Source organism: Spermophilus citellus (assembly GCF_964194105.1).
Source record: "Spermophilus citellus genome assembly, chromosome: 19".
In the NCBI taxonomy this organism is placed as follows: domain Eukaryota; kingdom Metazoa; phylum Chordata; class Mammalia; order Rodentia; family Sciuridae; genus Spermophilus; species Spermophilus citellus.
The window spans coordinates 2,136,899-2,164,734 of NC_138201.1; the positions used below are offsets into that span (position 1 = coordinate 2,136,899).

General features: G+C 53.1%; 1 protein-coding gene across 5 annotated transcripts in view; it reads left to right on the forward strand.

Moving 5' to 3' along the window:
• The window catches only part of FRMD4B (FERM domain containing 4B), a 191,079-nt gene that overhangs the window by 127,563 nt on the left and 35,680 nt on the right, over positions 1 to 27,836 (forward strand). For all 5 annotated transcript variants that reach the window (XM_081276147.1, XM_081276148.1, XM_081276144.1 and 2 more), the window contains 3 exons: positions 13,341 to 13,397; positions 14,220 to 14,242; positions 26,819 to 26,902. In XM_081276147.1, coding sequence (XP_081132273.1) covers positions 13,341 to 13,397; positions 14,220 to 14,242; positions 26,819 to 26,902 — 164 coding nt within the window. The remainder of the gene's footprint in view (positions 1 to 13,340; positions 13,398 to 14,219; positions 14,243 to 26,818; positions 26,903 to 27,836) is intronic.

Consider the following 27,836-nt stretch of genomic DNA (forward strand, 5'->3'; position numbering starts at 1 on the left):
GGACAAGAATGACTCGTGTCCAAATGACTCATCATGCTGCTCAGAACGGCCCACAGTTTAAAACATGTGAACTATTTCTGGGATCTTCCATTTAACATTTTTGGACTCTGATTGATCCCAGGTGCCTGAAACCATGGATAGGGAGCCCTCAGATGAGAGGAAATGACCCTTCATAGGACATGTCCACCCCGGCTCCCCTCTGCCGCGTCTCCCCACACTCGCCCTATGCTCCCTCCAAAATGACCTGGTGTGCCAGGCTGGCTCCGTGTCTTGAACCTGCTTATCCCTTGCAGAGAGTCCGGCTCTGCTCTGTCCTTGTCCCCTGCTGAGGGTCTCCCAGCCCCTTCTTTTCCTTCTCGCACTCCTCCACTCATCCCACCCCTTATGCAATTCTGTCCTTTCTCTGCCTCCCACCACCCTTTCCTGCAGGGGCTAGACCTTCCAACACCCAGAGCACCCTTTGAATACGTCCAGCTGTGTTGAATCATTCCTTCAAGCGCCTGCATTGGCCTCGTGTTTTGTTTCAATACATTTTAATTGACACATAGTAATTGTTCATATTCACGGGTACAGTGTGACATTTCAGTACATGCATGCCGTGTGTGATGACCAGACCAGGTTAAGTGCTCAGCTGTCACCAAAGCCACTTCTGTGTGCTGGGGACACTTGACATCCTCCCTACTAGTCATTTTCAAATAGTCCATTAATTGTCCTCAGCTGTGGTCATGGTACTGTGTGAGGGCAGTTGAGGTCATTCCCGATACCCACCTGCCCTCCGGGACCGACTCACATCTCTCTCCCTGCCCACCCCGCCACTCTTCTGGGCTCTGGTGACCGCCGTTCTGCTCTCGACTTCATTAATTTTTGACACGAGGGTTCGTCTTTATCTCCCTGTGCTGGCCCAGAGCCTGGCACACATGATAGGCCCTCGGTGAATACCGGTCAAGAGATGCGTGGTTTCCACTAGCAAAGAAATGGATCGGAGTTTGCAAGATGGGCTTGCGAAAAGATCAAGCCAAATTGAAAACCCACTTTGAGTAACCACCATCAAAATTAGTCATTTTCAGCTTTCGGTCTTATTTTATTTTCACTGCCTAAGATGGAATGGCTATTTCTAAACTCAATTTTCCAGAATTGAGGTTGTACTTGTAACCTTGAAATTTAATACACTGAACCTATCAGAATACCTTGTGAGCACTGCGTGATCCGATTGCAGAGTGCAGGAGGGTCGGCTCGGCAGCCCCGCCTCCCTCTGCACTTCTTTTAGGCACGTTTTGGAGACATTTAGGAGAATCCCTGAAAACTCAGCTGCAAAGTTAGGCTGACACCCTTCTCAGAGCTAAGATTGAAACTTTTCTTTTCTTAGAATTCCAAGGAAATAAGCCATTGACTTTTGATTGCACTGGGCATGTACCCAGAGGATCCTGTTAATCTTGAAGTCTCATTTTAGACAGGTCTTCTAAAAGGCTCTCCCACTCCAGCCATCCAGCCAAATGTGACCGACTGGCTTTTTCCCTTCTTTTAAGAGCTAAAATGAGCACGCAGATAGCCATGGGCAGGGGTGGGGGAGATGGAGAAATGAATCAACCAAAAATCAGTAGCCAGCTCCTGACGAATCAAAATGTGCCTGCTTCACAAACTAGAGAGACATCGGGATAATCGGCTACAGTTCCAGATACCTGTTCATAGCAAAGGGACTTTCTTTTTTTTTTTTAAGAGAGAGAGAGAGAGAGAATTTTTTAATATTTATTTTTTTTTAGTTTTCGGCGGACACAACATCTTTGTTGGTATGTGGTGCTGAGGATCGAACCCGGGCCGCACGCGTGCCAGGCGAGCGCGCTACCACTTGAGCCACATCCCCAGCCCGCAAAGGGACTTTCTTTTATTTTTGTTTTTCTTCTTCTTTCTTGGTACTAGGGATTGAACCCCGGACGATTAACCCCTGAGCCCCATCCCCAGCCCATTTTATATTTTATTTAGAGACAGGGTCTCCCTGAGTTGCTTAGGGCCTCACTGTTGCTGACGCTGGCTGTGAGCTTGCCATCCTCCTGCCTCAGCCTCTCAAGCTACTGGGATTACAGCATGCACCACAGCACCCGGCACTAAGAGACTTTCCTAAAGTTCACACTCATGGCGAGTGCTGCGACTGTCCCTTTTTATAGTGCTTGAAGATAGAGGACTTAGCTCAACTCAACCTAAAAGAACATGAAGCTAACAGCACAATGGTGCATGCCAGTGAGTCCATCGACCCTGGAGGCTGAGGCAGGAGGATCCCAAATTCAAGGTGAACTTCAACTTGGCAAGACCCTGTCTCAAAATAATAGAAAGAGCTGGGGATATAACTCCCAGATAAAATGCCCCGGGTTCAATCACTAGAACTGAAACACACACACACACACACACACACACACACACAGAGAGAACATGAAGCAAATTCCTCTGTCACGGTTCCTCACTCTCAGCAGCATATCCATGGCTCTGTCTTGGAGTCATTCCATGTATCTCAGCAAACATAGCTGCACTAAAATATGCTCAGCCCATCTCATAACCTGGCTGAGCCCTAGCGTGTGAGATTTGAGAGTGTTTGCACGTGTGAGCATGTATGTTTATGTGTGTGCTCATGTGTGTGTATGTTAACCCTCAGCTTATTTCAAGATTCCGAAATAATTTTAAGAATCAGTAGCAGAAGTAGAATTCTGCAGGCTTCAGTTTGTGTGCAGATGTGTGAACCGGCCTTCTCGTAATACGCCGTCGTCCCAAGACCGGTGTTTGTGAGACCAAGTCACTGCACTAAACCTCAGAGCTGATTTGAAGGCCAGGCCACCAGGAACAAAGCATCTCACTCTGTATTTAAAAGGGCTGCTGAAAGTTTTGCAATGAGTGTTTCACCTGCCCTGAGTCGTGTGGTCTTCCGTGTGTACCTTCCTGACATGGAGCTGGTATGTTTGGATGGCGAACACCAGCTAGATGCCACCGCGTGCCCTCGTGGGAACTGAAGCTTGCACCGTGGTGGCTTTTAAGATCTGCTGTCCTCAGTCCCATGTCCTCAGAGCCTGGGCAGCTCTGCTGTGGCCTGGCCTCTGACCTGAGGGTGCAGGGAAACAGAATTGTTCCCCTTTTCACTGATTAAAGACTGAAGCCCAGCAGCAAAAAAAAAAAAAAAAACCCACAGTGACCTGAAGGAGGACAAGGAGACTGCCCTCCAGCTGTCGCCAGCCAGAGCGGATTTGCCAGGAATGAATTCTTTGTTCACTGGTCTGTCCCCAGCACCAGGAGACGCGTAAATATTTGCTGAACGCATTGAGAAGGGCTTCTGCATCTCCAGACCTGAATTTCTAAGCAGTGTTGGTTGAATATGGAGTATCCTGAGATACTGGAGCCGGTGCTCACCACTATCTCAGAAATGAGCTCAACTGGGGCTCAGAAACACAGTCATATAAAAATACTAGGATGCATACTAGAGAGAGGAGGAGGCAGATGGCCCATTCAGATGAAAATATAAAATCTTTCAGTCTTGGAACTTGGGATTATCAACAGATGAAAGAGTCTGTAGGATATTCTATAATTATTTTAGAAGTCAAGTTCTTTTGTACCTTTTCTGCTTTTGAAACTAGGAGGTTAATATCTCTGAGGACATATTTTGTATTTTGAAAGAAACAGGGCCAAGAAACTTCCAAAACCAGACTTACTGTCACCCGTTCTGTCCCTGTCCATCCGTCCGTCTGTTCCCTGCCCATCTGTCACCCGTTTTTCTAAGCCCGACTGGAAGCAGACGTCCTTTGCCTTTCCACAGTGCTCCCCGTGGAAGACATTTGAAGGGTTGTCTTTCTGTTTTTCAGAAAGAAGAAATTAAATTCAAGGCTTCCGTGTCATAATTAACGAGGCCTAAGAGACACGGGGGATCCTGTGCAATGGGAATTGATCCGAAAGGAGCTAAGGAGTCATTCAGGTGCACCTGTTGAATAGGCCAAAATGGTACCCGTCAGGTCTACCAAGGACACTCTGGGCTAGGAAGAAGTCAGCAGTTCTGGGTGGTGGCCACTAGCCAAGACTGTGCCCTCACTGGGGAGACAGACAACAGAGGAGGGGACGGGAGCCCCAGCTGCCCGTTCACAGAGGGAGGACTTGCCTGCCTTAAGCTCGGCCTCCATACCCACGTGGCAGAACAAGAACATCACTTCCTCACGGGCTGCCCCTGGGGTTCAGTGAGTGATACGTGTCATGCTCTCAGAACAGATCTAAGCGCTAATGAAGGGTCTCTTGCTTTTGTTGCTATTGATGCTATTACCCCAAGTCCCCAGAGGACGGTTATAAATGTGCCCTTCTGATAGAAGTACTTGAGCCAACCCCACCACGAGGGTGACGTAAAGATCGCTGCAGAAACAAGAAGTGATGAAAGGAAGCCCCAATCAGAGGTGCATGTCAGTCCTGAATTGAAAGGACCCTGTGTGTCTACGCGCAGGACACAGGCATGGACGCCCTGCGGGCTCCGAGGCCGAGGCCCAATGCCAGCACTCTGACGGCATCTGGCTTTGCTCGGATTTGTCCTTTCTCCCTCTCATCTCGCCTGATTACCTCGTAAGCACCTTGCACTTTGTCTTTTATGACTGGTTCTCCAGCAGAACACTCTGATCCCCGTGAACGGTGCAGGGAGGGTTGGCCATGGGAGACCATCATCACAGCCTGCCGCGCCTGCCATCTAGCCGTCTGGGCTGGGCACCGACCTGAGAGCCGGCTTCTGGGCGTGGCTTGATCGTGGCTGTCATCACCAGCGTAGGCATCAGACGTGGGTGCCCGGGCACCTTGGTGCTTTTTAGCAGGCCTGGCCTATTTAGGCTCCTGCGTCTGCATGGGTGACACGTGGCCACAGACCATCACACCTCTGTTTCCAGGGGAGCCTCATAAATGTCTGTTCCCTGGCTTTGGAAAGGGTCGGCACAGGGGTTTATCATGAGGGTCCAGACGCTGGCAGGGTGGTGGAGCCTGTCTCTGACATTTGACCGTGTGAGGTCCCTTCTGCCTGAGTTTATGGGGAAGGAGGGAAGCTCCCTGGCAGGAGTGGAGGAAAAGAGGACTGGCCGGCCCCCCAGGGGACCTGCAGCACCTCCTGGTAGGATGTCGTCATCAAAGGCTTAGCTAAGCTGGGCACAGTGGCCACGGGAGGTGCCTAGGGAGGCTGAGACAGGAGGATCACAAGTTTGAGGCCAGCCTGGGCAACTTAGAGAGAACTGTCTCCAAATAAAATATAAACATGGCTGAGGGTGGAGCTCAGTGGTAGAGCAGCCCTGGGTTCTGTTCCCAGTACTGCAAGGAAAAAGAGAAAAAAAGGCTTAGTTTCTTTAAAAAGTATATATAGATGAAGTCATTTAAAAATAAGCAGCCTCTGAGTGCCTCTGAGGTGTCAGGCACTCCGTAGGCACAGCGTGAGTGAGTGGCCCTGAGTGACGCGAGTGGTTCAGAGCTCCCGAGGCTGTGCGGTGGTCGACGACTGTGTCTGTGTGGTGTGCACCTTTATCTGCATGCTGATAGCTCCTGCTTTAATAGCTTTTGTGGCTTTCCCCTTTACTGACCTGGGGTCCAGTCCAGGGTCTCGGTTTGCATTTAGCTGTCACGACTTTCAGGAACAGGGGAGTCCCCCCTTGGCCCTCACTGCACTGGTGTATTGAAGAGTCTGGGCCAAAGGAGAGAGGGGCTGCCAGTCTGTGGAGTGTGCTACGGTATTGTGTGGGGCGCGTCTCGGGACCACCCCACCCTGTCCTGTCCCCCTCCTGTGAGCTCAGCCTCTGTCCCCTCCACGTGCTTCTGCACCAGGTTTGAGAACCACGGGTCAAACCATGTCCTGGCCCCGGGGCTGCCTCTGTGCCTGGGTGTCCTCAGGGGGCCAGGAGGCATGCGTGGGGTCAGCTGGGCAGCCGGACTTCCCTCCGCATCAGACACTGGTTCCTTTCCTCCCACCCCCCCAGTCATTCTTTTGGTTGAAAAACTTATAGCAAACTTCTTTGGTAATAGATTTAAGAGCATCATGATTCTAAGTGGGGATCCAGAGACAAGGACTGTCTGGATTACTGTGGAATCCCCGCATTCGACCATATCTACCGCTCATGACCCGATGTTTCTTTCTAAAGAATCGACCATTGGGTTTCCAAAGTTCTGAAATGGGCAACCGGCCACGGAAAGACGTTTCTGCAGGCTTTTGCTTAAAACCAACAGCTTCAGCTTTGATTTCGGCCAATCTGTTCCCTCTTGTCGAGCAGGTGCATGGAGTGGACACGGAGGCCATCCCACCATCCCCTTTCCCAGCCATCTTGGGCCCGACCATCTTGGCCCCTGAAGGTGACCTTGCCAAGCATGGTACTTGCCTAATTCCATCACCTTCAACATTTTTTTTTTTTTTAGGAAATAAATAACTTTCCTTTCTCCTCCATCCCTGGCCTTTAAAAATATTGTTCAGTGATCAGCATGAACTCGTGGGTTCATTTTTATCTGACGTTTTATAATCGATTCCTGTCGTTCAGTTTTTTTTCCTCCTTCCCCATTTCCTGGGGGGTGCTTGACAGTCGTATATACTGATGGGACCTGTTGTTCCATTTTTGTGCGTGCACGCGGTACATCCATACAGCCCTCCCCCTCTCGTCCCCCTCCCCCACCCCACTCCTTTCCTCTACTGGTTTTGACGCTCAGATTGCTCCCACCCAGGCCAGTGGGGGCCCCTTTAAGTGGATGCCGTGCCAATGGCTCGTCCCTGTCACTTTTGAGCACCTCCTTATTTTGTGACCAACCAGTCAAGTCCCGACTCTCCTTTGGTGCCTTAGATTCCTTTAGGGGAGGATGGTCTCTGGAGACGAACATGCAATTTCTTTTTAAATTAGTTGGCACTGCATCCCAGGAACAAAGCTCTGGGCCATTTATCCACCCCCAAAATAAAAGTACCTTGCACACCCGGAGCCCGAGCTGGACCTGGGCCAGGGTGGCCGCTCATCCCTTGCTCTCGTTCCCACGCTGCTGTGTTCCTCGGTGCTGTTCTCCCACAGCCAAGCACTGATGCCCAATTCCCTCTCCCTCTCCCTCTCAGGTCAAGTGTCTGAGAAGCAGTCTGGCCCGATGGTTTGGTATGTGGGGCTCCTGGCTTTGGAACACACCCACCAAAACCCAGGCACTTCTTAAAACACAGGCACTTGTTTGTTTTTCTTGTAATACTGTTTGCTTTTCCGCAGAATCTTAAGTCCATGAGGTGTGCGGTAGATGGTATCAATTCTGCGTTACATTTGTATCCAGTGCAGCCTGAGTCTCTGGCTTTTTTTTTTTTTTTTTTTTTGTGCACCATGTTTCAAGTTGGCATTTCCAGAGTTGCATTGTATGCTCTCCATCCCTGTATCCTCAGGACTCAAAAGACTGCAGGTTTTTTGTTTTACTTAGTGTTGAAAATCAAGGCAAATCAACTCTACTGGGAATCAAAACCACCAGGAGCATCCCTTTAAGAAAAGAAAGCTGTCAGCATCCACCAGCTGTATACTTCATTCCTCCTTCACTTGATATTCTACATGTCATCAAGCACCTCTGTGTTTTGTCAGGCAGTCTCTCCGCCCTGGAGACCCAGCTGTGGCCAAAATGCCTCCAGATTCACACCCTCATGACTGTTACGAGTGGGCAGGTAACAGCAGGTGGAGCAGCAGACAATAAAGGAAACACATAAGTTGTATAACGTGTTGGACATAAATAGAGGCACCGAACAGTGGTGCAGGTTGCTTACTGCCCAACTCCAAGCCCAGCGGTGCTAAGGATGGAGTTATCAGTAACTAAAAAGGAAGAAGGGCCCCGGTGCCATGAGGAGTTCCGTCTGTTTCTTAACTTCATATTGAAGTGAAATGTACATACTGAGGATTGCCGAGCATGCAGCTCAGGGGCTTTCAGAAGCAGAACAGCACATCAGTGTACCCAGTGTGGATCTCGAGGGAAAGACATCGTTGGCGCCTGGAAGCCCCTCACATGTTCTCCTGCAGCCATTGGCCCCCACTACCATCCCCTCACCAGCAGTTACCAGCTCCTGCAGACTCAGCCCCCCTGTGCGGGAGTCACACCGTATGTGTCTTTTCATGCCTGGCGTCTGGCTCAGGCTGCCGTGAGACTCTCCCTTCTGCTGTGCGAGGTCGCGGGGGAATGTTCACTTCACTGCCGCATCCTGGCCCACGGTGCCCCGTGCCCGTCTGTTCACCCAGCCACGGGCATGTGGGCTGCTTGCAGTGATTGCCTGCTTTAGTGGCACTGCCACACAGGTCCTCGTGGGCACAGGCACGCCTGTCTGGGAGGTCGACACCTAGGAGCAGGGTTGCTGAGCCGTAGGCACAGTTATGTTAAGTTTTGGTAGAGCCTGCCAAAAAGGTGGCCCCACACCAATTTACAGTCCCCAACAGTGTCCCCAGCAGGGAGCACGGTTGACATGTGTTAAGGAAAACATCTCTGCCGAGCAGCGCCATCAGACCCACCTCGTGCTGCAAAGAACTGCACCAGAATATTATTTGGAGATGATTTTTTTTTCTTTTTTTTTTAAAGAGAGAGTGAGAGAGGAGAGAGAGAGAGAGAGAGAGAGAGAGAGAGAGAGAGAGAATTTTTTTTTAATATTTATTTTCCATTTCTCGGCGAACACAACATCTTTGTTGGTATGTGGTGCTGAGGATCGAACCCGGGCCGAACGCATGCCAGGCGAGCGCGCTACCACTTGAGCCACATCCCCAGCCCAATTTGGAGACGATTTTACCTTGTCCACAGAAAGTGGAAATGAACTAGCTGGGCATGGGGGTGCACTCCTGGTGTGGCAGTGACTGTGGAGGCTGAGGCAGGAGGATCACAAGTTCAAGGCCAACCTCAGCAACTTGGCTCAAAATAGAAAAAAAAAAAAAAAAAAAAATATATATATATATATATATATATATATATATATGACTGGGGATATGGCTCCGTGGAGGAATGCCCCTGGGTTCAATCCAAGTACAAGAAAGAAAAAGAAAACGGAAACAACTTGTCTAACACTTATTCCACTGTTATCTTTATCAAAGAAATTAAATGGAACGTCATATGCTAAAAATAATAATAATCCCACAGAATGATAACAACAGAAAAATAATAGAATAAAAAAGAGGCCCTTTATCAAGGACGATATTGTAAAGTCCTGAGTGTTCGGGCTGATGTAGGTGTCTGCTCTCTCCAGGTCTCTATGGTCTCGCTTAAGCACGTTCAACACAGGCATGCTGTGGTCCCAATCACCCTATCTGGTTTGAAAACTTGACAAGATCATTCTAAAATTTATTTGAAAATAACTGAAAGGAGTGTCAGATATTCATATGGAAGATTAAAGGACTTTTCCTATTAGATATTAAGACGAACAGTGGACAAATGTCAGGGAATTACATGAAACTTGAGCCGAGTCGTCAGTCTGGAGAGAGATTGACAGTTGTACGTCAGAGTGTAGAGCGACCTCGCAATCAGTACTGCAGAAAATAGCGCACGAGACTTTGCCAGGCCCGAGGTGAGTGCCCTGCATCTGTCACCGTGCAGTCCACCTTATCGCCTCCCATTCTGCACATGAGGGAAGAGCTCTAGAAAGACAGCCTGTCCCAAGGTCCCACAGCATCCTCCGGTGCGGGTCCCCTGCCGATCTGACTTGAGAGGCCAGAGGAGGACGAGTCAAGGAGATGAGATTGAAGGACACATCTGTGTCCTTCATGGATTTTACCGTGTGCTTCATGGATTTTACTTCTGATGACTGACATGGATGGGAAGGAGCAGCCTTGGCCCTCGTAGCTGACAGGTGTGGCCGCAGGGCTGCAGGTGTGAGGGCCATGGCCCAGCCTTCCCGGGGCTTAGTGGTCCCAGGGAACAGGAGGCTGTGAGGGAGGAGGCTTCCTTTGCCCAGGAAGGCCACCTGGATGGTGGCGGGCAGCTTCCCCCCATCAGACCTCATGCTCCTGCAGCAGAGTGACCTCAGGAAGGCTTAGTGCATGTCCAGGCAGCTGTGTCCACTCACTCAGTGCACCCTGACCTTGTCTGTGCCCTGCCTGGGTGCTGGGTCGTGGAAACTCATGGGGGGATCCTAGAGAGCACCCGGTCTCCATCCTTGTCCAGTTCTGCATTTCAATCTGACTTTTAACTGTCCCCACCCAGCAGTGGTAGAGCAGCCCTGGGCTCAAGCCCTAGTATGAGGACAAAGAAAGACATGCTCAGAGAGCTGTCCCCAGTGCTGGTGGCTGAATCCGTGGTGCAGCTGGGCTGGCCGAGCGGCCAGAGCGGGTCTTGAGCCATCTCCGAGGTCTCCGCTCACGGTGGTGCATTCAGCTGGCCACGTGACTCACCTCTCTGGGTCCTTTGTCAACCCTGACCGTCACAGAAACCCACTGAAGGATCTTGTTTCCCTTCGCTCCCAGGAGATGCTGCTCTCGGTGTTAGCTTGCCCAGGACCTATAAGGTTACCTCTGTCACCACGGCTGGAGGTGAAAGATCTCTCCCGTCCTGGCAGGTCTGCAGTCCCAAGTGCTGTCACCCTCAGGCAGGGGCTTCCTGAGCGCTTTAAAGTCTTAGTTAAATCGCACCCAACCAGGCTGCCGAGGTTCCGCGCAGATTGCCTTCTTCTTGATGGTCACCAAGGACCAGTCAAGTGACGCTGGCGATGGCTGTTAGGACTTGGAATGTGTGGCCTGGACGTCCAGGCAGGGTTGTAACAGAGGATGAGGCCAGGCTGGGGACCATGAAGACTGGGGGGTTGGCCAAACCACGCTTTCTCTTCTCTTCCCGGAACAAGGTCTGGAAAGACCATAGCCCTGCCTAACCTCGTCCCCCCTGCACACCCTCGTCCCCCCTACACACCCTCGTCCTCTGCCCACCCTTGTCCCCTGCACACCCTCGTCCCCCTGCACACCCTCATCCCCCTGCCCACCCTCCTCCACCTGCACCAGGCTGCCCGGGCCTCCTGAATAGGTGGGGAAGCCCCCATGAGCTGGGTATCCGCCTCCTGCGCCTCTGGAGCTGTCTGAGCCTGGTACCTTCCACGTTTGGCTCCCTGTTTCAGCTTTAAATAGTTAACGACCCTTCCAAGGTGGACAGTGGTTTGGCAGCCTCGGAACTTTTTATCTGTCTGATGAGCTAGTTGATGTGTAGACGGCTCCTCTAAGGCTCGGAGAAGTCACAGGGGTCACAGGCGCAAAGCAGTGGGCAGTCCTTTTCAATTTATTAGATTCCTCTTCAGTTTTTTTAACACCCCAACGATGCACTTTTTCTTGTCTCTAAGACATTCAGGCTGATGAGACCTGAGCTTTGGGTTCCAGCCTCGTTTTGAGTCCCCTTCTGAGCCGCCACCTTCTTCAGTCCTTGAACTGAAGGAATCTGACCTCTCTCCACTTTTATCTCATCAGCACCCACCTCACCTGTGGGATCATCCACTCCTTGTCTTTCACAGACTAGAAAACCCGCTGTCTCTGGCTTGAAAGGTAGAGGGCCATCGAGTCCTAGGATCGATCAATTGATCCATCCTCTGGCTTCTCTTTGATTTTATGATCTGTTTCTAGAGATTATAGGTGTGCTTTGAATTCCAAGGCTGAGGCTCTGTCAGCTTTTGAAGCAAAAAAAAAGAACTTTGAAACACATCTCCTGCCTCCTGGCTTGGGAAGGCAGGCCTCGGGTGGAGGGGAAGTTCATTTGTTCTCATTTTGTAAACCAAGGGAAACTCCAGTAATGGTCACTCTTGTCGCTGTGGTGCCTGGGGGTTCTTGTTTGATTCAGTGGTTTTTATAGGAAGTTTCACTAGTTTGCTGGGTGGACATCCTCAGCACATCACTTGGAACCCTGAGCATGGATCCCCCGACCTCTGCTCCCCCACCGCCTGATTATTCCCAGGGGTGACCTGGGATAACTAGCGGCCATTCCCACTCAGATCCAACAGGTAGGGGGAAGGGAGCAAGAGAGCAAGGCCACACGGGCCCCCGGTTCCACGTTGCTGAGCACTACACATTTTCAATACCAAGTAAACCCGACTTAGGCAAAGCGGGGCCTGGGGGGATGTGTGCATGTGTTAAATGTGGTTATGTGCTTAAAAGCCCACATACCACCCCAAACTTGGGATGGAACCCAGGGACCCCCTACCACTGAAGTACCTTTCTTACTTTTGGTTTTGAGACAGGATCTCACTGAGTTGCCCAGACTGACCTTAAATTTGTGATCCTCCTGCCTCAGCTTCCTGAGTAGCTTGGATCACAGGGGTGCACCAGCACACCTGGCCAGAAAAGACCTTTAAAACAGAAGTCCCTCTCTGCCAGTTCATTGCTGCAATCTTACAGGATGCGGTAATCGTCTGTACACATGTTGCAACCTTTAAAGATACAGATAAAGGTAAATCTGTTATTCCTAGAGAAAACATTCTTTCAGACACACTGAGATACTCCCCAGCTCCTGGGGTTGCGGGGGACACTTGTTACCCATGGCCCAGAATTTCTTTCATCTTGGGGTTCATGAGGTATGAAAAAATAAAAAGACGGAGCCCGGCAGAGTGGCCACCCCATCATCCCTGGAGCTGGGTGCGGTGGCCCCACTTGCGATCCCAGTGACTCCAGAGGCCCAGGCAGAAGGATCCCAGGTTCAAGGTCAATCTGAGCAATTTAGCAAGATCCTGTTTCAAAATTAAAAATAAATAAATAAAAAAGATTTCGGGACATAGCTCAGTGGTAAAGCGACCCCTGGATGAAATCCTCAGTACCCTCAAAAACAAATAGAATAAAATGATGGGAAAAATGACAGAGTTCATCACACTTCAATATAATGCAACCGAGTTTTAGTCCCCTCCGCATTTGCTGTAGGTGATCTTTAAGCATTTCCCTTTTACCCAGGATGGATCAGATATCAACTCGCTAACGTGCCCCTGACGCAGAACTGAGTCCATGCTTTAGTACTTTTGTGTTGTGTGTATATATACTGAAATAATCATGCTGTGACAGAAAGGGAGAAAACACCTCAGGAGAACCCACCACCACCAACCTAGGAAAATCTGCAGAGCTTAAAATAATTCTGCAGAGGTTAAAAAAAAAAAAGAAAAGAAAAAACTATTCATTTCAAGTGGCCTGGATTTCCATTCTCAAAACCATTGTTTCTTCCCAATGACTGCTGTTAACCAAATTCCCTGCAGCTAGTAAAAACACAGGGAGGCTCCCCCTTCCAGCCAGTGTCCTCGAACCCCTGCCTCCCCCGCCTGCTGGGGATGGTATGCTCCGCCTGGGGTCCCAGGCTGGAGGTGCGGAGCACAGCACTTCCTCCCACCCGGGGTGGCCTCTGCTCACTGATGCTCCCTCTTGAACTCACAGGGACAGATCGAAGTGGACAGCGAGACCCTCTTCAAGTTAGCAGCCCTGGTTTTGCAGGTAAGAATGACAGCCGCCCCCTGCCAGCTGCATGACCTGCCTGCAGCTCTGGAACTTTTGCACGGGGCCAGGGTCCAGTGGCTTTTTTATCCGGTTAGTTTTTTGCCAGTGAAAACTGTGGGCTGGGGCCTCGTGCGTTAGAAGAGTTTGCACGAGCTGTGGTGCTGTTCTGTGCGTCTCAAGGAAAAATAAAGAGGAAGCCTCTCTGCTGGAAGAGAGTTCTGAGCTGCTTGAACCTGGGAGGCAGCAGCTGTGGGAACAGCTGCGATTTCCATCTAAATTTGGTAACTTTGGTACATCTTCTTGTGGTCGTGTAAAAGAGCCCTTTAATTCTTAAAGGCACTCGCTGAAAAGCAAAGGCCTGTTTGCGGCTGGCTTAAAAAGTTCAGAGAAAACAAAGAGCACTCGTGGATTTACCTGTGCGAGAGGCTTGCCCGTCTCACCCCTGGATGTGTGCCTTGGCCACGAGGAGACTTAGGAAGGGAGAAATAACTGTGGGCTTCCTCCTAGGTACTTGTCCCTTCTGCTCAGAAGGAGGGGTCTCCTGGACGCTGGTGCCCTTATCAGTGCCGCATTCTTTCTGGGGCCAAGAGGAAAGGGTTCCTCGGGGGCTTTATGGGAGAATGACCAAGATGGATCATTCCTGTACACACTGAGGGGGGGGGGGGGCTGGGGTTGAGGCTCAGCGGTAGAGCGCTTGCCTAGCATGCACGAGACCCTGGGTTCGATCCTCAGCAATAATATTTTTTAGTTGTGTCCAACTAAAAAATAAATATTAAAAAAAATACACACTAATGATCTCTGTTTTTTTCTTTTTTCCAGGAAGCCAAGGGAGACTACACCAGGTAAGGACCTCTCCTGCTCTTTCCCTGTGAACCAGCCCTCCGTGTACGTGTTATTTTAAATAACAATGGATGCCAAATCAAAAGCAGCCCTGAGGCCAGATAGGGCCCTCAGTCCCTCCTCCAACCGAGAGCCTTTCTTTTTGTGAATGAGTCTGACAGTGGAGGGTGAGTTTTAATGAGAAGCTCTCCAGATCTCTGTTTCCTGTCAACCCTTAGAAGTCCGTAAAAAGGCCCCGTAGCCTGTGCTGTGCTTTTCTTTTTTTTTTTAATTTATAACGATCCTGTGTAACGTACTTACCCGAAGATCAAGTGCATCAGCTGCTTGGTGAGGGGATTAATGGGGGCTTTCTTCTGCAGCTGCCCCGGGCCTCCTCCGCAGTCCGCTGACCTGACAGCTGTATTGTGCTCTGGTTGTAACCGCCTAACCGGCCAGGCTTCCCAGGGTTTGTGTGTGAGTCCCCTCCCTACCTGCCCTGCTCTGTCCCTCCTCCTGCACTGTTGGAGGCTGGGTAGGAAGGGTTAAAGTGGAGGCAGGCCTCTGGTCGGAAGCAGCAGTGACCACTGAAAGCCTGGCCTCCCGGGGAGGTTAGTGTTCCACTCTGGTAAACTTTACCCAAGGATTATTTACAAATCACCTTCTACTCCTTCCCAGCTGAGCCTTGAATAATGTGCTCCTGAAGTCACTGAGCAGCACCCTACGCAGGCCCCTTCCCTGTCCACTCAGTAGTGGAGTCACGTTCCCCAACACATCGTGTGTGTGTGTGTGTGTGTGTGTGTAACTTTAAGAAATGCTTTGAGTCGGGCACCGTGTCACATAATCCCAGGGACTCCAGGCAGGAGGATCCCAAGTCCGAGTCCAGCCTACAGCAAGGTAGTGAGACCCTGCCTCAAAATAAAATTCTAAAAGGGCCAGGTGTGTAGCCCAGTGGTAAAGTGTCCCCAAGTTAAGTCCTTGGTATCACCAAAGAAAGGAAAAAGAAAAGAAAGAAATTCTTTCAAAATAACCATGAAAATCAGACACCAATTTTCTTTAAAAGGGAAACCCAGCAGCTACTCTGTTTCAGGGAAGTGTTGCCTGAGGCCAGAGTTGGAAGTAAAGTCCCTGAAGATCTCCTAGAAGAAAAAGAGGAAGGAGCAGTCCCAGGTGGGCTGCCTGTCCCCACCGGTTCTTCCCTGGGGGAGCTTTCCCAGGAGTGTGTGGCCAGCCCTCTCAGGACACTTTGGAGACTGGTGGGTCTGAAGGAGCCTTAGTCGGAGGGAGGGAGAAGGTGAGCTTCACACACTGCCTTGGGAAGATCCTTGCCTGAGGCAGAGGAGGCAGAGGAGGCCGGGGACCCTCCCTGACTAATCTTAGAGGCCTGGGACCCTCCCTGACCCATCCAGATGACTAGGTTTCCCACTTCCAACTCAGCCAGTTAATTGTGGCCAAGTCCAGTCCATCTTCAGCCGGTTCTGGTCATTTGCTGAGGCCTGAGGCTGAAGGAGTCTCAGACTCCTCTGAAGCTGTCCACAGAGCATGGAGCTGGGTCTTAGCAAAAGAGCACATCACCCTGTCGGAGCCATGTATCCTTCCTGCGCCTCAGTCTCCTGTCTGCAAATTGGGGTTAATCCAAATGGTGACTTTAGCCAGGCGCGGTGGCACACTCCTGAAATTCCAGTGACTCTGGAGGCTGAGGCAGGAGGATTGTAAACTTGAGGCCAGCCTGGTCAACTTAGTGAAGCCCTGTCTCAAAATAAAAATTAAAAAGACTGGGGATGCGTCTCAGGGGACGAGGGCCCTGGGTTTCATCCCCAGTGCTGGGAAACAAACCCAAATATCGACTTCTTCGCGGGGTATTTAGGGAGATTAGTGAGGTGGAAGAACTTTGTAAGTCACGAATTGTTTCACAAACATGAAACATGCTACCAATCAGGGTGAGAGACGTGGTTTTGAAGTGTGACTATTTGTCATTAGTCTTGCAATGGATCAGAACTTGGGCTCATTGCTGACACCTCTTGCCTCCCCCCCACCCCCCATCTCCTCCTGGCTTATGATTTCTGTTATAAAAGTAATTTAAGAAAATGAGTCATTTTTTCCTTAAATCAGAGAATTGGGCAAAATAGAATACGGTTGGTCAATGTGACATTGGTTAGAGCAGGGACTTGAGGGGCCAGCCTCGTGTGGACCCCAGGCCTGCCTGTCACCCCTGGGGACTCCTGAACAAGCTACCTGCCCCTCCGGGCCTCCGCTTCCTCTCTCTGAGGGGCATTTAGGGTACCCGCCCCGCAGCCTTGCTCTCAGGACTGTAAAGAGCTTAGAACAGTCCCCACTGCTGTCCCCACAGTGTCCCATGGGCTTGGTGAGCGGGATTTGCACTCACCAGGTGTTAGGTGTGAGTTGCTGCCTACCTTTTGCTAATGCAAAGGAGGCCTGGGGAATGGGTTTGTGGATTTGGGACGGGTTTGTGTATTTGGGACCTTCGCTCAGTGAGCTCAGTGAGTTTTCTTACCTAAAGTCTCTCAGGTAGGAACCTGCAAACCCTTGGGGGGGGGGGGCTGACCTGGAATGTGTGTGTCCTGAGGTCCTAAATTAGACTCCTAGACCATTCACAGCTTTACCCAGTGAGCATCTCCCAACGCCTGAGGTGTGTGGGCGCCTGCCTGGGCGGGGAGGGGTGGGCCGTGTGAGGTGCCTTCCTCCTGAGCTGGAGCTGGCTGCATCCAGCCCCCCCACCACCACCCCCGGCTCCATCCAGGTGTACCTCCTGTTGGCCTGCATGTTGAGAGCTGTGCTCTTAGTTTACAACTCCACTGTGTCATCTCGTGGAGGTGTAAACGCCACCAGAATATGTCTCCAAACGCCTTCATAGGCAGGGGCAATGTGGTTTTTTTTGATTCAAACAATGTTAGAAGCCAGGTACCATGGTGGCCCATGCCTGTCACCCTAGTGACCTGGGAGGCTGAACCAGGAGGATCACAAGTTTGAGGCCGGCCTCAGCAACTTAGCCAGGACATAAGCAACCTAGCCAGGCCCTGTCTCTAGATAAAATATAAAAAGGGCTGGGGAAGTGGCTCCGTGGTTAAGCGCCCCCGGTTCAATCCCCAGTGCCAAAAATAAATTAAATTAAAAGTGAAGTAAGAGGGTGAATAAACCCCTCGTTCCCGAGGCAGCGCTGATCTGCTCCTTGTGAACATTCCTCCTCCCTCCTCAGGTCTGGCGTTTCCCTGCCATCTCCCCTGGACTCTGTCCCCTGCTCTGAGTTCTAAGGGTTCCCCCTCCGGCCTGAGCTCACTCCTGTCCTCTGCCTCCGAGCCTGGCTCTCAGCCTGCCTTCTGTGGACCTGTGTGAACGTCTGTGTGTGCACCCGAGAGCCTCCTTGCCCTGTGCTAATCTGTCCTCGTGACCTTGCTCTGAGCATGTCTACTTTTTTACTGAGCCTTGAACCAGGGGTGCTCTTCCACGGAGCTCCGTCCCCAGCCCTTTTGATTGGATTCTGAGACATTCTCACTAAGTCCACCTCTACTTCGGGACCCTCCTGCTTCAGCCTCCCGAGTCACTGGGATGACAGGCCTGCACCAGGCGCCGGCCTAGCTGCCCTTCAAGGCCACAACCCTCGGCTCCTCTCCTGTTTTGCTTCCTGGGTGTCTCCTTCAGAGTATTTTAAGTCGACATCACCATAACTAGGAGCCGTGGCCTCTCTGAGTCAGCTAACAGAGCCCAGCGAGGACTCTTCCATCTTCTTTAAATAACTGACGTCTGGGTCTCCAAGTCAGCCCGGGCCCTCCAGAGACAGCACGCTCCTCTGCTGACAGGACGCAGGCAAACAGAATTCCTGAACGCTGACCAGGCAAGGAGGCCAGGCCTTATCGCCGAGCCGCAGCCATGGAGAGTGGCCAAAGCCCGGGGTTCTGTCTGCCTCGTTAAGATCCTGGGAGTCCTCAGTAACCGCTTCCTTGGGGTGCTTCTGTTTCTAGGGGAAAGCGGTGGCCACGGTGTCGGCTTCGGCTCACGGGGTGCATTACCATCGCCTTCCAAGGGGAAGGGGACATCCCCAGTTTACAGCTGGGTCATAAAAAGGAGCAGCTCCCGTGGGACAGGACCCCTTGAGATGCTCTGAGAAGAGTTGAGGAGAACCAGTCAAAGCCTGCGAGGAGTCTGCCCCGGAGTCCTTCCCCTCTGGAGCACGCACAGCTATAAAATGTCGATATTCCCTTCCGGCTGCAGCTCCAGGGCCGAGGTGCTGTGCTCAGTCCTCACGGGAATGGGGAGGTGCTGGGGGTGGGAGCTCTGGGGTCAGACCCAGGCCCGGCCACAGTGGATGACAGGGAGGTTTAGCTGTCCTCCCTCGGGCACAGTCACTGTGGTGACAGTTATTATTGTGGCCCTGGCAACAGCTCAGGAAGAGAGGTGCCACCACCTACCCAGCTTTTACGGGTAGGAAACGTGAGCTTTGGGGCCCTCAGAAGCCTGCCGTCTTGGCCACGTGGCTGGAGAGTGGCCCCTTGGGTGGAACAAGCATCGTGGCCCCTTGGTTGGAACAAGCATCATGCACTTTGCCCTGATTTGTAAAAATCACTACCTTCCTGACCAGCAAAATAACAAAAACTGAAACCAGGTGTTGCCTGGCCACTCAGGAACAGAGGCAGGAGAGTCACAAGTTCAAGGTCAGCCTGGGCAACGGAGGGAGACCCTGTCTCAAAAGAAAAACTAAAAAGGGCTGGGGGTGTGGCTCAGTGTCAAAGGAGGCACATCCCCAGAGCAATCAATCATTGATATCTTCAATCCCCGGAACAAAAAAAAAACCAGGTCAGTGGTCTACAGCACATTCACCTTGTGGTGCACCCAATCTCTAAAACTTATTTATTTTGCAAAATTGAAACTCTGAATGTATTCAATGGCTCTTTATTCCCAGCTCAAAGTCCTCCTGCCTCAGCCTCCCAAGTGGCTGGGGTCACGGGTGCCCAGGTGAAACTTTTTTTCATTTTCGTGTCTTCGTACCTGTACTTGGGATAGGATGATCAGAGATTTTCCTGTGAATCTGCCTCGCAGCCTGCATCATCCTATGGGTTCTGCTTCTTCTAGCAGAGGGTAGAAGGGCTGCAGGTTCCAGGGAGGCTGATCAGAGTCGTCAGCAAGTTGGCTGACGGGCAGCAGAGTCTCTCATCGCCTCTCCATTCTGAGCTGAATTCCTGCACAGCGTGACAGTTGATCCCCATCCGGGTGCAGAGGGGCCGTAGGTTGTCCTCGGTCACCAGGAAGACCAGGCAAAGGGATTTCAGGGGACAGGACACTGAACTTTTCAGAAGCCTGGCAGGCCCCCTGCTTCAGACAGAGCAGCGTGTTGAGACCAGGTGTGACGTACGCTCCGAGGCTGCCCGCAGCTGGGGAGAAGGCTTCCACTGAGACCCCTCCAGCCTGTCCTGAAGCGGCTGACCACTTGGAACCTGGCCGGCGCCTCCCCAGGTCCTCTCCCCCGGGGTTCACTCTGAACCCTTCGGGTCGCCAGGTTTAGCAAAGGAAAAGACACGTGCCAAGCTAAACCAGGATTTTAGATCAAGGACGACAATTCTGTGTAAGCATGCCCTGAATGTTGACTGGCACGTCTCACCTCCATCACCCACGGGTGGTCCTTCTGGGGGTCATAACCCACCGCCGCCTGGCTCAGGGGGTGACTGGGGGGAAGAGCTGTTTGGTAAGACCCTTGGTGTCCTTGCGCTGTGATGGGAAAGGGATCCAGGCTCCCTGAACCCAGCAGGTGTCTTCTCGGTGGTGCATCATAATGTGCCCACCAGCCCTGCTGCCATGAGGAACCCTGGGTGGTAAAGGTCTATCCATCTAAGACCCCAGAAGTGACAGCCAGGGACTGGGACTGAACCCACGTGAGCCTTGTGACTGCAGACTAGTGGCTGGCTGGTTTCTGGCTGCCCGTGTCCTGGGCTGCAGGGCAGGTGGGGGCCTCTTTACACCTCGGGCTCCTTATCTGCACCTTAGGAATAGATACAAGTAGCCCCTGGCTCTGTGGGGTGCAGCTGGAGACCCTGTGAGTTCACCGAGTGCAGGACAGGGCCTTCGCCCCACCTGGGGAGTGCCCAGGACGGTCTCCTGAGAAGCACAAAGGTTTTCGTTTATTTGTTTATTTATTTTTAAATTTTCTGTGAGGATGGAGCTGAAGGTCTGGGGGTGGGGGGCAGGGGAACCCCAGTCTAGCAGGGTGCACACACCTGAGCCTGGTCCGGAGCTTCTGTTGTGGGGATGAAAGGGCAACCCTCCCCCGCTTTGCAGGAAGTAGCCGTGGGGAGGGGGCTGCATCCCTCCCTGCTCACCCTGCCAGGAGAATGGCCGACGCTCTGGAAATAGCTGCGAGCTGAGTGGATTTAAGGTGTGATCCAGAAATGTTTAGGTGGGGCGGGGAGGGTTCCAGGAATGGGAAGACCCTGCGGCCAGGGGAGGTGTGGTCAGGGGCGGTGCGGCCCCTGGCTGCGCTGCGGCTCCTCCCCAGCGCTCCACTATCTCCCCTTCCCCCTCCTGTGGGGCCCGGAGACGTCTCCTGGTCTAACGTCTGTTGGATCTACCCGCAGCTCCCAGCAGGCTTCGGTGAGTCTCGGGACACCCAGGGCAGGGTTCCCCGTCTGTGAACGCAGCAGGGTGCATTCCGTAAGCTCCCCTCACTACCCGACCGGCTGGAGCTGCTGTCTTTGAAATTTGGTCTGGATGGGCGGAGGATGAGGAGGGTGCTCTACGTTAGCTATTTTGGAGTTAGCTCTGTTTATAGGCCGTTTTTCTAAATTAGCTGAGATAATCAGGAGTAGCCTTGGCTGTCGGAGGACTGTGACTGGTGGTCCCCATCCCTCCCAGAGCAGGGAGTACTCACAGGGTGGAGATCCTACCTTGAGCTTTTTGTCAGTGTGGAAGGCTGCCCGATGGACCCCTGTGTGGGCTGGAGAGTTTTGTGCAGTGCTGGGCTTCAGAAGAGTTTGGACTCCCCATTTTCAGATGCTGCTGCAAATAACTGCAGTCTGCTCTGGTTGTAGAGTACATTTTAAAATTTTCTGCCCCTCAGTGCTGGCCGTGAAACCCAGGGGGGGCTCTACCACGAAGCCACATCCCCAGCTCTGTTTTTGTTCTGAGACGGGGTCTAATTGCTGAGGCTGGCTTAGATCCTCCTGCCGCAGCCTCCTGGGTCTCTGGGATCTCGGGCCTGGCCACTGAGCCTGGTTAAAACTGTCGTTTTAAAGGTGAACTAGAGCTTTGCTCCTAGAGCCCAGCTACGTGCCGCTCGATGCGATGCGGGACTTGGTCAGGGAAGATACCGCTTGAAGTCTTGTTAGCGCTCCGGAGTCTTTGGGCAGTTAATCCAGTTTGAGTTAATCCCGTTTGATCTGGTTGAAAGGCAGCCTGTCCTCACCCAAGTAACACACATTCTCGTGGAGTTAGTCAGAGGCCAGCAGAACAGGACCCTCTGAGTCCTCCAGCAAAGCCGAGGGTCTTGCTCTGTCCCCCCTCGTGGGACCCAGGAGGGGGTGGCTCTGTGGTTATAGCAGGGTTCAGAGTCACATCTGCCTCTTCCTCACTGCGGAGTCTAAGTGACTTCGTCTCTGGAAGCTGTTTTCACATCCCAGGAAGAGGAATTCAGACAGTGAGAAGCCCAAGGCCCTGTGCAGAGAGGTGTGGCCAGTCTCTGCCACCTCGTAACCCCGTGAGCAGGAACTCTGGTCCACAGAGACCTCCCCTGGGGAGTGACAGCCTCAGGTCACCTAGAGTGTCCTAAACCCACATCTGGCTCCCCACCCACCCAAACAGCCGGGCTCAGCCTCCCTGACCGACTCTCCATCTTCAGTGATGGGTTTGATGGTGGCTTCCCAGCTCCGTCTTGGAATTCTGTTTTGTGTCACGTGCACCCCAGGGCAGTGGCTCCCAGACCTTTGTTACTACACGTGGCTGGGCCCCACCCTTGGCGCCCTGACTCAGTGGGTCTGGGGGTTCTGGAGCATTCTCCCCGGTGCTAGCTGGCTGAGGGTGGGCATGTCCTGATGAACCCTTGTCAGTTCAAAGTGTAAGTCAAACTGCGTGAATCCAGCTCTCCTGCCCAACCTGCCGCTCAGCAGCTGGCCCACTGCGAGGGGCTCAGGTGACATGTCCCCATCCCCACCCCCAGCCCTGGAAAAGAGCACAACCCACAGTGAGGTTTCTGCTGAATGGGTCTCACTTTTACGCCACATCACCCTGAAAAACTGTTAAGTCGCCAGGTGCGGTGGCCCACACCTGTAACCTCAGCGACCGACTTGGGAGGCTGAGGCAGGAGGATCTCAAGGTCATTGCCAGCCTCTGCGAGACTTTCTCCAAATAAAAAATAAAAAGGGCTGGGGATATAGCTCAGTGGCACAGCAACCCCGGGGTTAGACCCCCGGTGCCAAAGACTTTTAAAAAATGCAAGTTGAGCCCACATAAGGTGAACATCGGCGGTCAGAGACTGCCCGGCTTTGGTCAGTGACATTGGTGTTTCTAAGAGTAACCGAGATCCTTTTAATAATCGCACGTTTGGGCCAGTTGTCACCCTTAAATACGGGGTCCGGCTCAGAGGGCTTAGAAGGCGGCACTTCTCACCCCTGTTCACGGGACATTAAATGTGCTTCCCTGGCTGTCGGGGTCCTCAGCCCTGTCCACTCCTTCATGGTGGTGGAAACCCTGGGCAGGTTAGCACGGTCCTTGAAGGAGGAGCTGCCTCCTGCAGCCTGCACAGGGCAGGGGGACGCTGGCCGTGTGGGGTCAGCTCTGTTCTCTAAGAAGAGTAACTCTGTGGTCTGCAAGTCCCCCGAGGGCTGACCTGCCCAGGGACTCCTGTGCAGGCCTGCGGCTGCTTTCTGATGACCTCCGGGCTGGGTGGGACCTTGAACCGCAGCTTCTGGACGTCCACCTCTTTCTGAAATAAGGAGTGGACGGTGCTCGTGTGGAGGTGCGGGCAGAACTCCAGTCCATGCTGACGTCTGGGGGTGTGGCTGAGGTCTCTGGGGGGAGAGGTTCCTGCAGAGGTCTGCAGGCGGTCAGTGGAGTGGACGTGGCTCCTTGTGCACCTTCGCTGGGGCTTCGGGGAGGAAGAGCCAGGGCGTTGGGGAGTGCGGGGCCTGGGCTTTTTGTTGTGCTGTGTTTTCCGTCCACGGTTCTAGAAACGGAGAGGGGCCCCAGCCCAGGTGTGGACAGCAGTGTCTGCTCTCCCTGGGAAGCCTCAGCAGGCTCGGCTTGCTAATTGCCCTCCGCCCTGGTGGCAGGTGGCCGGCAGCTGCTGTGGGGGTGCCCGGCGGCCCGCACTGAGCCCAGCAGGCGCACACATGTGCCGCGGGCGGCTCTTTCCACACGTGCCCCACACACTAGGGTGGCCTTGGTTTCGCCATGAGTGGGGTGGGTACATTCCAGCAGGGCTTTTGAGGTCAGTCAAGAAAAACAACAGCCCGTGGAAGGGTGGGCTCGGAAGGCCCGCAGGATCCACCCCCTGAGAACAGTTGCTGGCCGTGCCAGCAGAGGGTCTGGGTGGCGTCCTGGAAAGTCTTGGAAGCTGGAGTCCGGCGTGCCTAGGGATTGGCAGCCTGGGTGATCAGATCAGGTCTCTCTGGGGACCTCAGGTTCTTGCTGCGAAGACAGAGAAAGCGGTGGCCGGTTTGGTCCCTGAGAAGTGGCAAGTGGTGTCGATTTACGGGCACTCTCTCCAGCGAGGACCAGGAGAGACCAGTCCCTCCAGACCCTTGTGGTCAGGAGCATCGCCAGGTCAGGAACGTCCAGACGGGCGAGGGTTTACTGCCCGTGTAAGGCAGAGACGTCCCGGCGGGGCCGACTCGCCTCCCCAGCTGCTTTGGGGTGATCCTGATTTATAGGAGCCACGCTGCCCAGCCAGCCAGCCAGGGAGGGGCCTCCTGCTGCAGCCAGACCCAGCTGCCCCCGCAGGCTCTGGTCGCAGGGGCTCAGACTCCCAGGAGGGTGAACAAAGAAACCCTCAGCTCCCGTCTGTCCACTCAAACGTGAAATCCCATTGGGTCCTAAATTCCAAAGGTCAGTCAACCCTCCCTAGCACCAGGCCCAGCCATCCCAGCACCCGGTGGTTCCTGTCTCGGGCAGTAAGTTCTCTCCCTTGGATAGCGGCACGGTCCTCCTCTGCAGGGCCATCGGCCGCTCTTCGGCCCCCACGTCCCCACAGGGGCTGTGTTTGATTTGGATTCGTTGTGCATTATCACACACGGGAATGCACAAAACACACATGGGTGAGAGGGCACTGTCCACAGCCCCATGCCTGAGGCGCGACCTTGTGGGGACTCACAGCCCGCTGAGCACCTCCCCCCAGAACCCCCACCCAGGTCAACAAAGCTCCCCCCTAGAGGGGCTCTGGCTACAGCACCCATTGTCTTCTCCTGCTTTGTGGACACCCAAGTAAGATTGTCTCTATTCCATTTGGCCCTTCATGTCCATGAAGTCATACATTTCCTACGCAGGGTCTCTCGGGTCTTTGGGTGTGTGTGACATTGACCCATGTTGTGTGTGGCTGCGGTCTTTTTCTTTGCTGCATGCTATTCCACTGTAGGAATGCACTGTGGTTAGATCATTACTGTCTTCTTTTTTCTTGGGATACAAAGGATTGAACCCAGGGGTGTTCTAACACTGAGCCATATCTGTCCAATCCTCCCCATTTTTTTTTTTAATTTTTATTTTGGACAGAATCTCACTAAATTGCACAGGCTGGCCTCTGACTTGCAATCCTCCTGCCTCCGCCTCCTGAATAGCTAGGATTACATGTGCACACCACCATGCCCAGTGCCAAGTGGGACTGAGGATGTGGCTCTGTCCAGCAGGCCTAGGGCCCTGGGTTCAATCTCTAGCACTTCAAAACAGAGAGAGAGAGAGAGAATGGTCTTCAAGCTCAGAACACAAAAGATATTATTAAGAAAAATAAATATTAATCCTGGGAGTTGACAGCTGACCTTTAATATGAATAAATTGGATTGTGGTATATTTTGATTTTCAGGAAGCCCAAACCAGTTTCCCAAGGTTGTCAGTGTGATTAAGCCGAGCTGCTCAGATTTCAAAAGGACAGGAGACTTATTATTCTTATGTAAGAGCGGGGCCCAGCGGCTCTCCGACTCTCCGCTTCCTGTAGTAACTCAGAAAGCCGACTTGGCCTGCAGGAAGGGCCCGGACCCTGGTTTTGAAGCTCAGCGTTGACGGGTGTAGATCACAGTGTCTCGCAGCGAGGTGGTGGGCGCTCTGCTCTGTCCTCACGGGAGGCGGGCAGCGAAGGGGTCTGCCCAGAGAGTCCACTCTGCTGCCTGTGGAGCCCTCGTGAGGCTTTGGAGGAGGAGCACGTGACCCAGCCCATCGCGCCCCAGAGGGGCTGCCGGTGCCCAGCCTGGCAGCCTGCTGGCCGGACAGAGCCCGCCTGAGTGTTTGATCCCAGGCCGCCGTGGGTCTGGGTGCTGCGCGGACGCAGGTGCTGGAAGCTCCTTTGCCCGGGTTCAGGGTTTGGTCCTCCATGTGGGGTTCACCCCGTTGGGCACCCGGGGAGCGGGGGTTTGCGGGTGAAACCCCCTCATGGTGACGCAGTGCGCCTGTCCTGGGGTGTAGGTGGTGAGGGCTGCGCCTTCCCAGAGTGGAATGTCCACCGTCCGTCCAGGGTCTGTCAGTCTGGGGGTCCAGCTGCAGCATGCCGCTGGAGCCCACTGGACCGGCCCCTCCTGGTCCCGCACAGTGAGACCCAGGGAGACGCTGGGTGTGTTCCCAGGAAGGCACGGGGGCCAGCGGTGCCCTCTGCCTGGGAAAGCTCTCCACCCGCCATCCTGACGATAATGAGGGTGTCCGGTTGGCGCCAGGCCCTTGGACCCGCTCACCCACTCTCTCCTTGGAGAGTCGCCTGCTCCCTTGTGGACCCCCCTGAAATGCTCGGCCTGTCGGAGGGTCTCCCGTCCAGAGTCGCTCTCTTCGCCAACCTCCACAGAGACCGTCCCTGTCTAGACAGCTCACATTCTCCCTCCTGTGAACGCAGCACCTGGCATGGGGACGTTTGTAGTTCACTTGATGCAACTCGAGGGACACCGTGGGTTTCCCTCCCAGAGATTTCCAAGAGACGAAGTTTCCAGAGATGGCTGAGCCGTCCATTGTAGCTCGAGGGTGGTAGGGAGCCAACAGAGGTGAATCGGAAAGGTCTGCGTAAACCGTTTCCTTGCAACGTCGATGGTGAAAAGCGGTTCTGTCACGGGTGTTCATGACAGAACCGCGGTGAATATGACGTAGCCCTGAAGAGGAGGCGGCTGAGGGACATGGGGAGGTGTGCAAGGGCGTGTGGAGAGCGCTGCATACCGTACAGCACGGGACCGCACAACTCTCATCGCCTCACATGATGACGTAGACGCACATGAGCCTCAATGTGACGTCCTGTGACGTGGTGTCAGGTCCAAGGCTGATTCTGCTTGAGCATGAAGCCCGTGTGTGCGGCTCTGGACGTCCCCACAGACCCAACGTGTGCCTAGTGGTCACTTCTCGGGTCTCATTCCTCGGGCGATCACGTGGACGACCTCTTAGGTACGGTGTCTGACGTCACCAACTGTGTTTCTTTCTAGTGACGAAAGTGCCCGGAAGGACCTGAAGGCCCTGGCAGTCTTTCCCACCCGGACTCTGCAGGAGCACCCATCTCTCGCTTACTGGTGAGCCCGAGCCGCGGACGCCCCACCCGGTACCGACCCCGCCAGCACCCTGTGCTCACCAGCACTTGGGTGAGAGAAGGAGCAAACTGTCCATCAAACGCGTCAGACCATAGGCAGAGCCGGGTCCTGGAGGGGAGGAGCCCTGGCCCAGGACCCTGAGGTCACTGTGCCAAGACGTGTGGGCAGCCGCGGGTAGAGGGGGACTGTGTGCCTGTCCTCAAGGTGAGTGGGGTGCTGAGCACGTGCAGGGGAGCGCACACCCTGCATGTGTGGCCTTCGCATGGCCCAGCCTCCCCCTGGCAGGGCACAGTGTCGGAGTTAAGGATTCCAGAACTCGGGTGGCCCTGCCCGGCGGCCTCCCTGACGGCCAGTGGTCTTCTCTACAGCTGGACAGCATCAGGCGGTTTTAGCCATCTTGGTAGTTAGTTTGTATTTTAAATGAATCCCTGGTACCTATTTTCCATCCCACAGTTTTCCTGGAAAACTATTTTTCTCTTCCAAACCACAGAGTCCATTAAACAGAGTGACCACGGCTTCTGCCTAGAAATGCTGAAGACAGATTTGCTTTCCTCTAAATCATGAGAAAGCAAAGATGATAAAATCTTCAACCTCACCCGGTGCAATGGTGCACACCTGTAATCCGAGCAGCTCTGGAGGCTGAGGCAGGAGGATCACGAGTTCAAAGCCAGCCTCAGCAACAGCAAGGCCCTGTCTCTAAATAAAATACAGAATAGGGCCGGGCATGGGGCTCAGTGGCCAAGTGCCAAATAAAATAGAATAAAATATTCAACCTCTAGCCTCAATTTGAAAGTTGGAATATTTCTCAAATTTATAGCGAGATTAAGGCTGCATTGCATCTTGACTCTGGAACCTTCTGAACAAATCATCATCCAATGATATTTTCTTTAAAAAAAAAATCAATAACTAAAGGCTG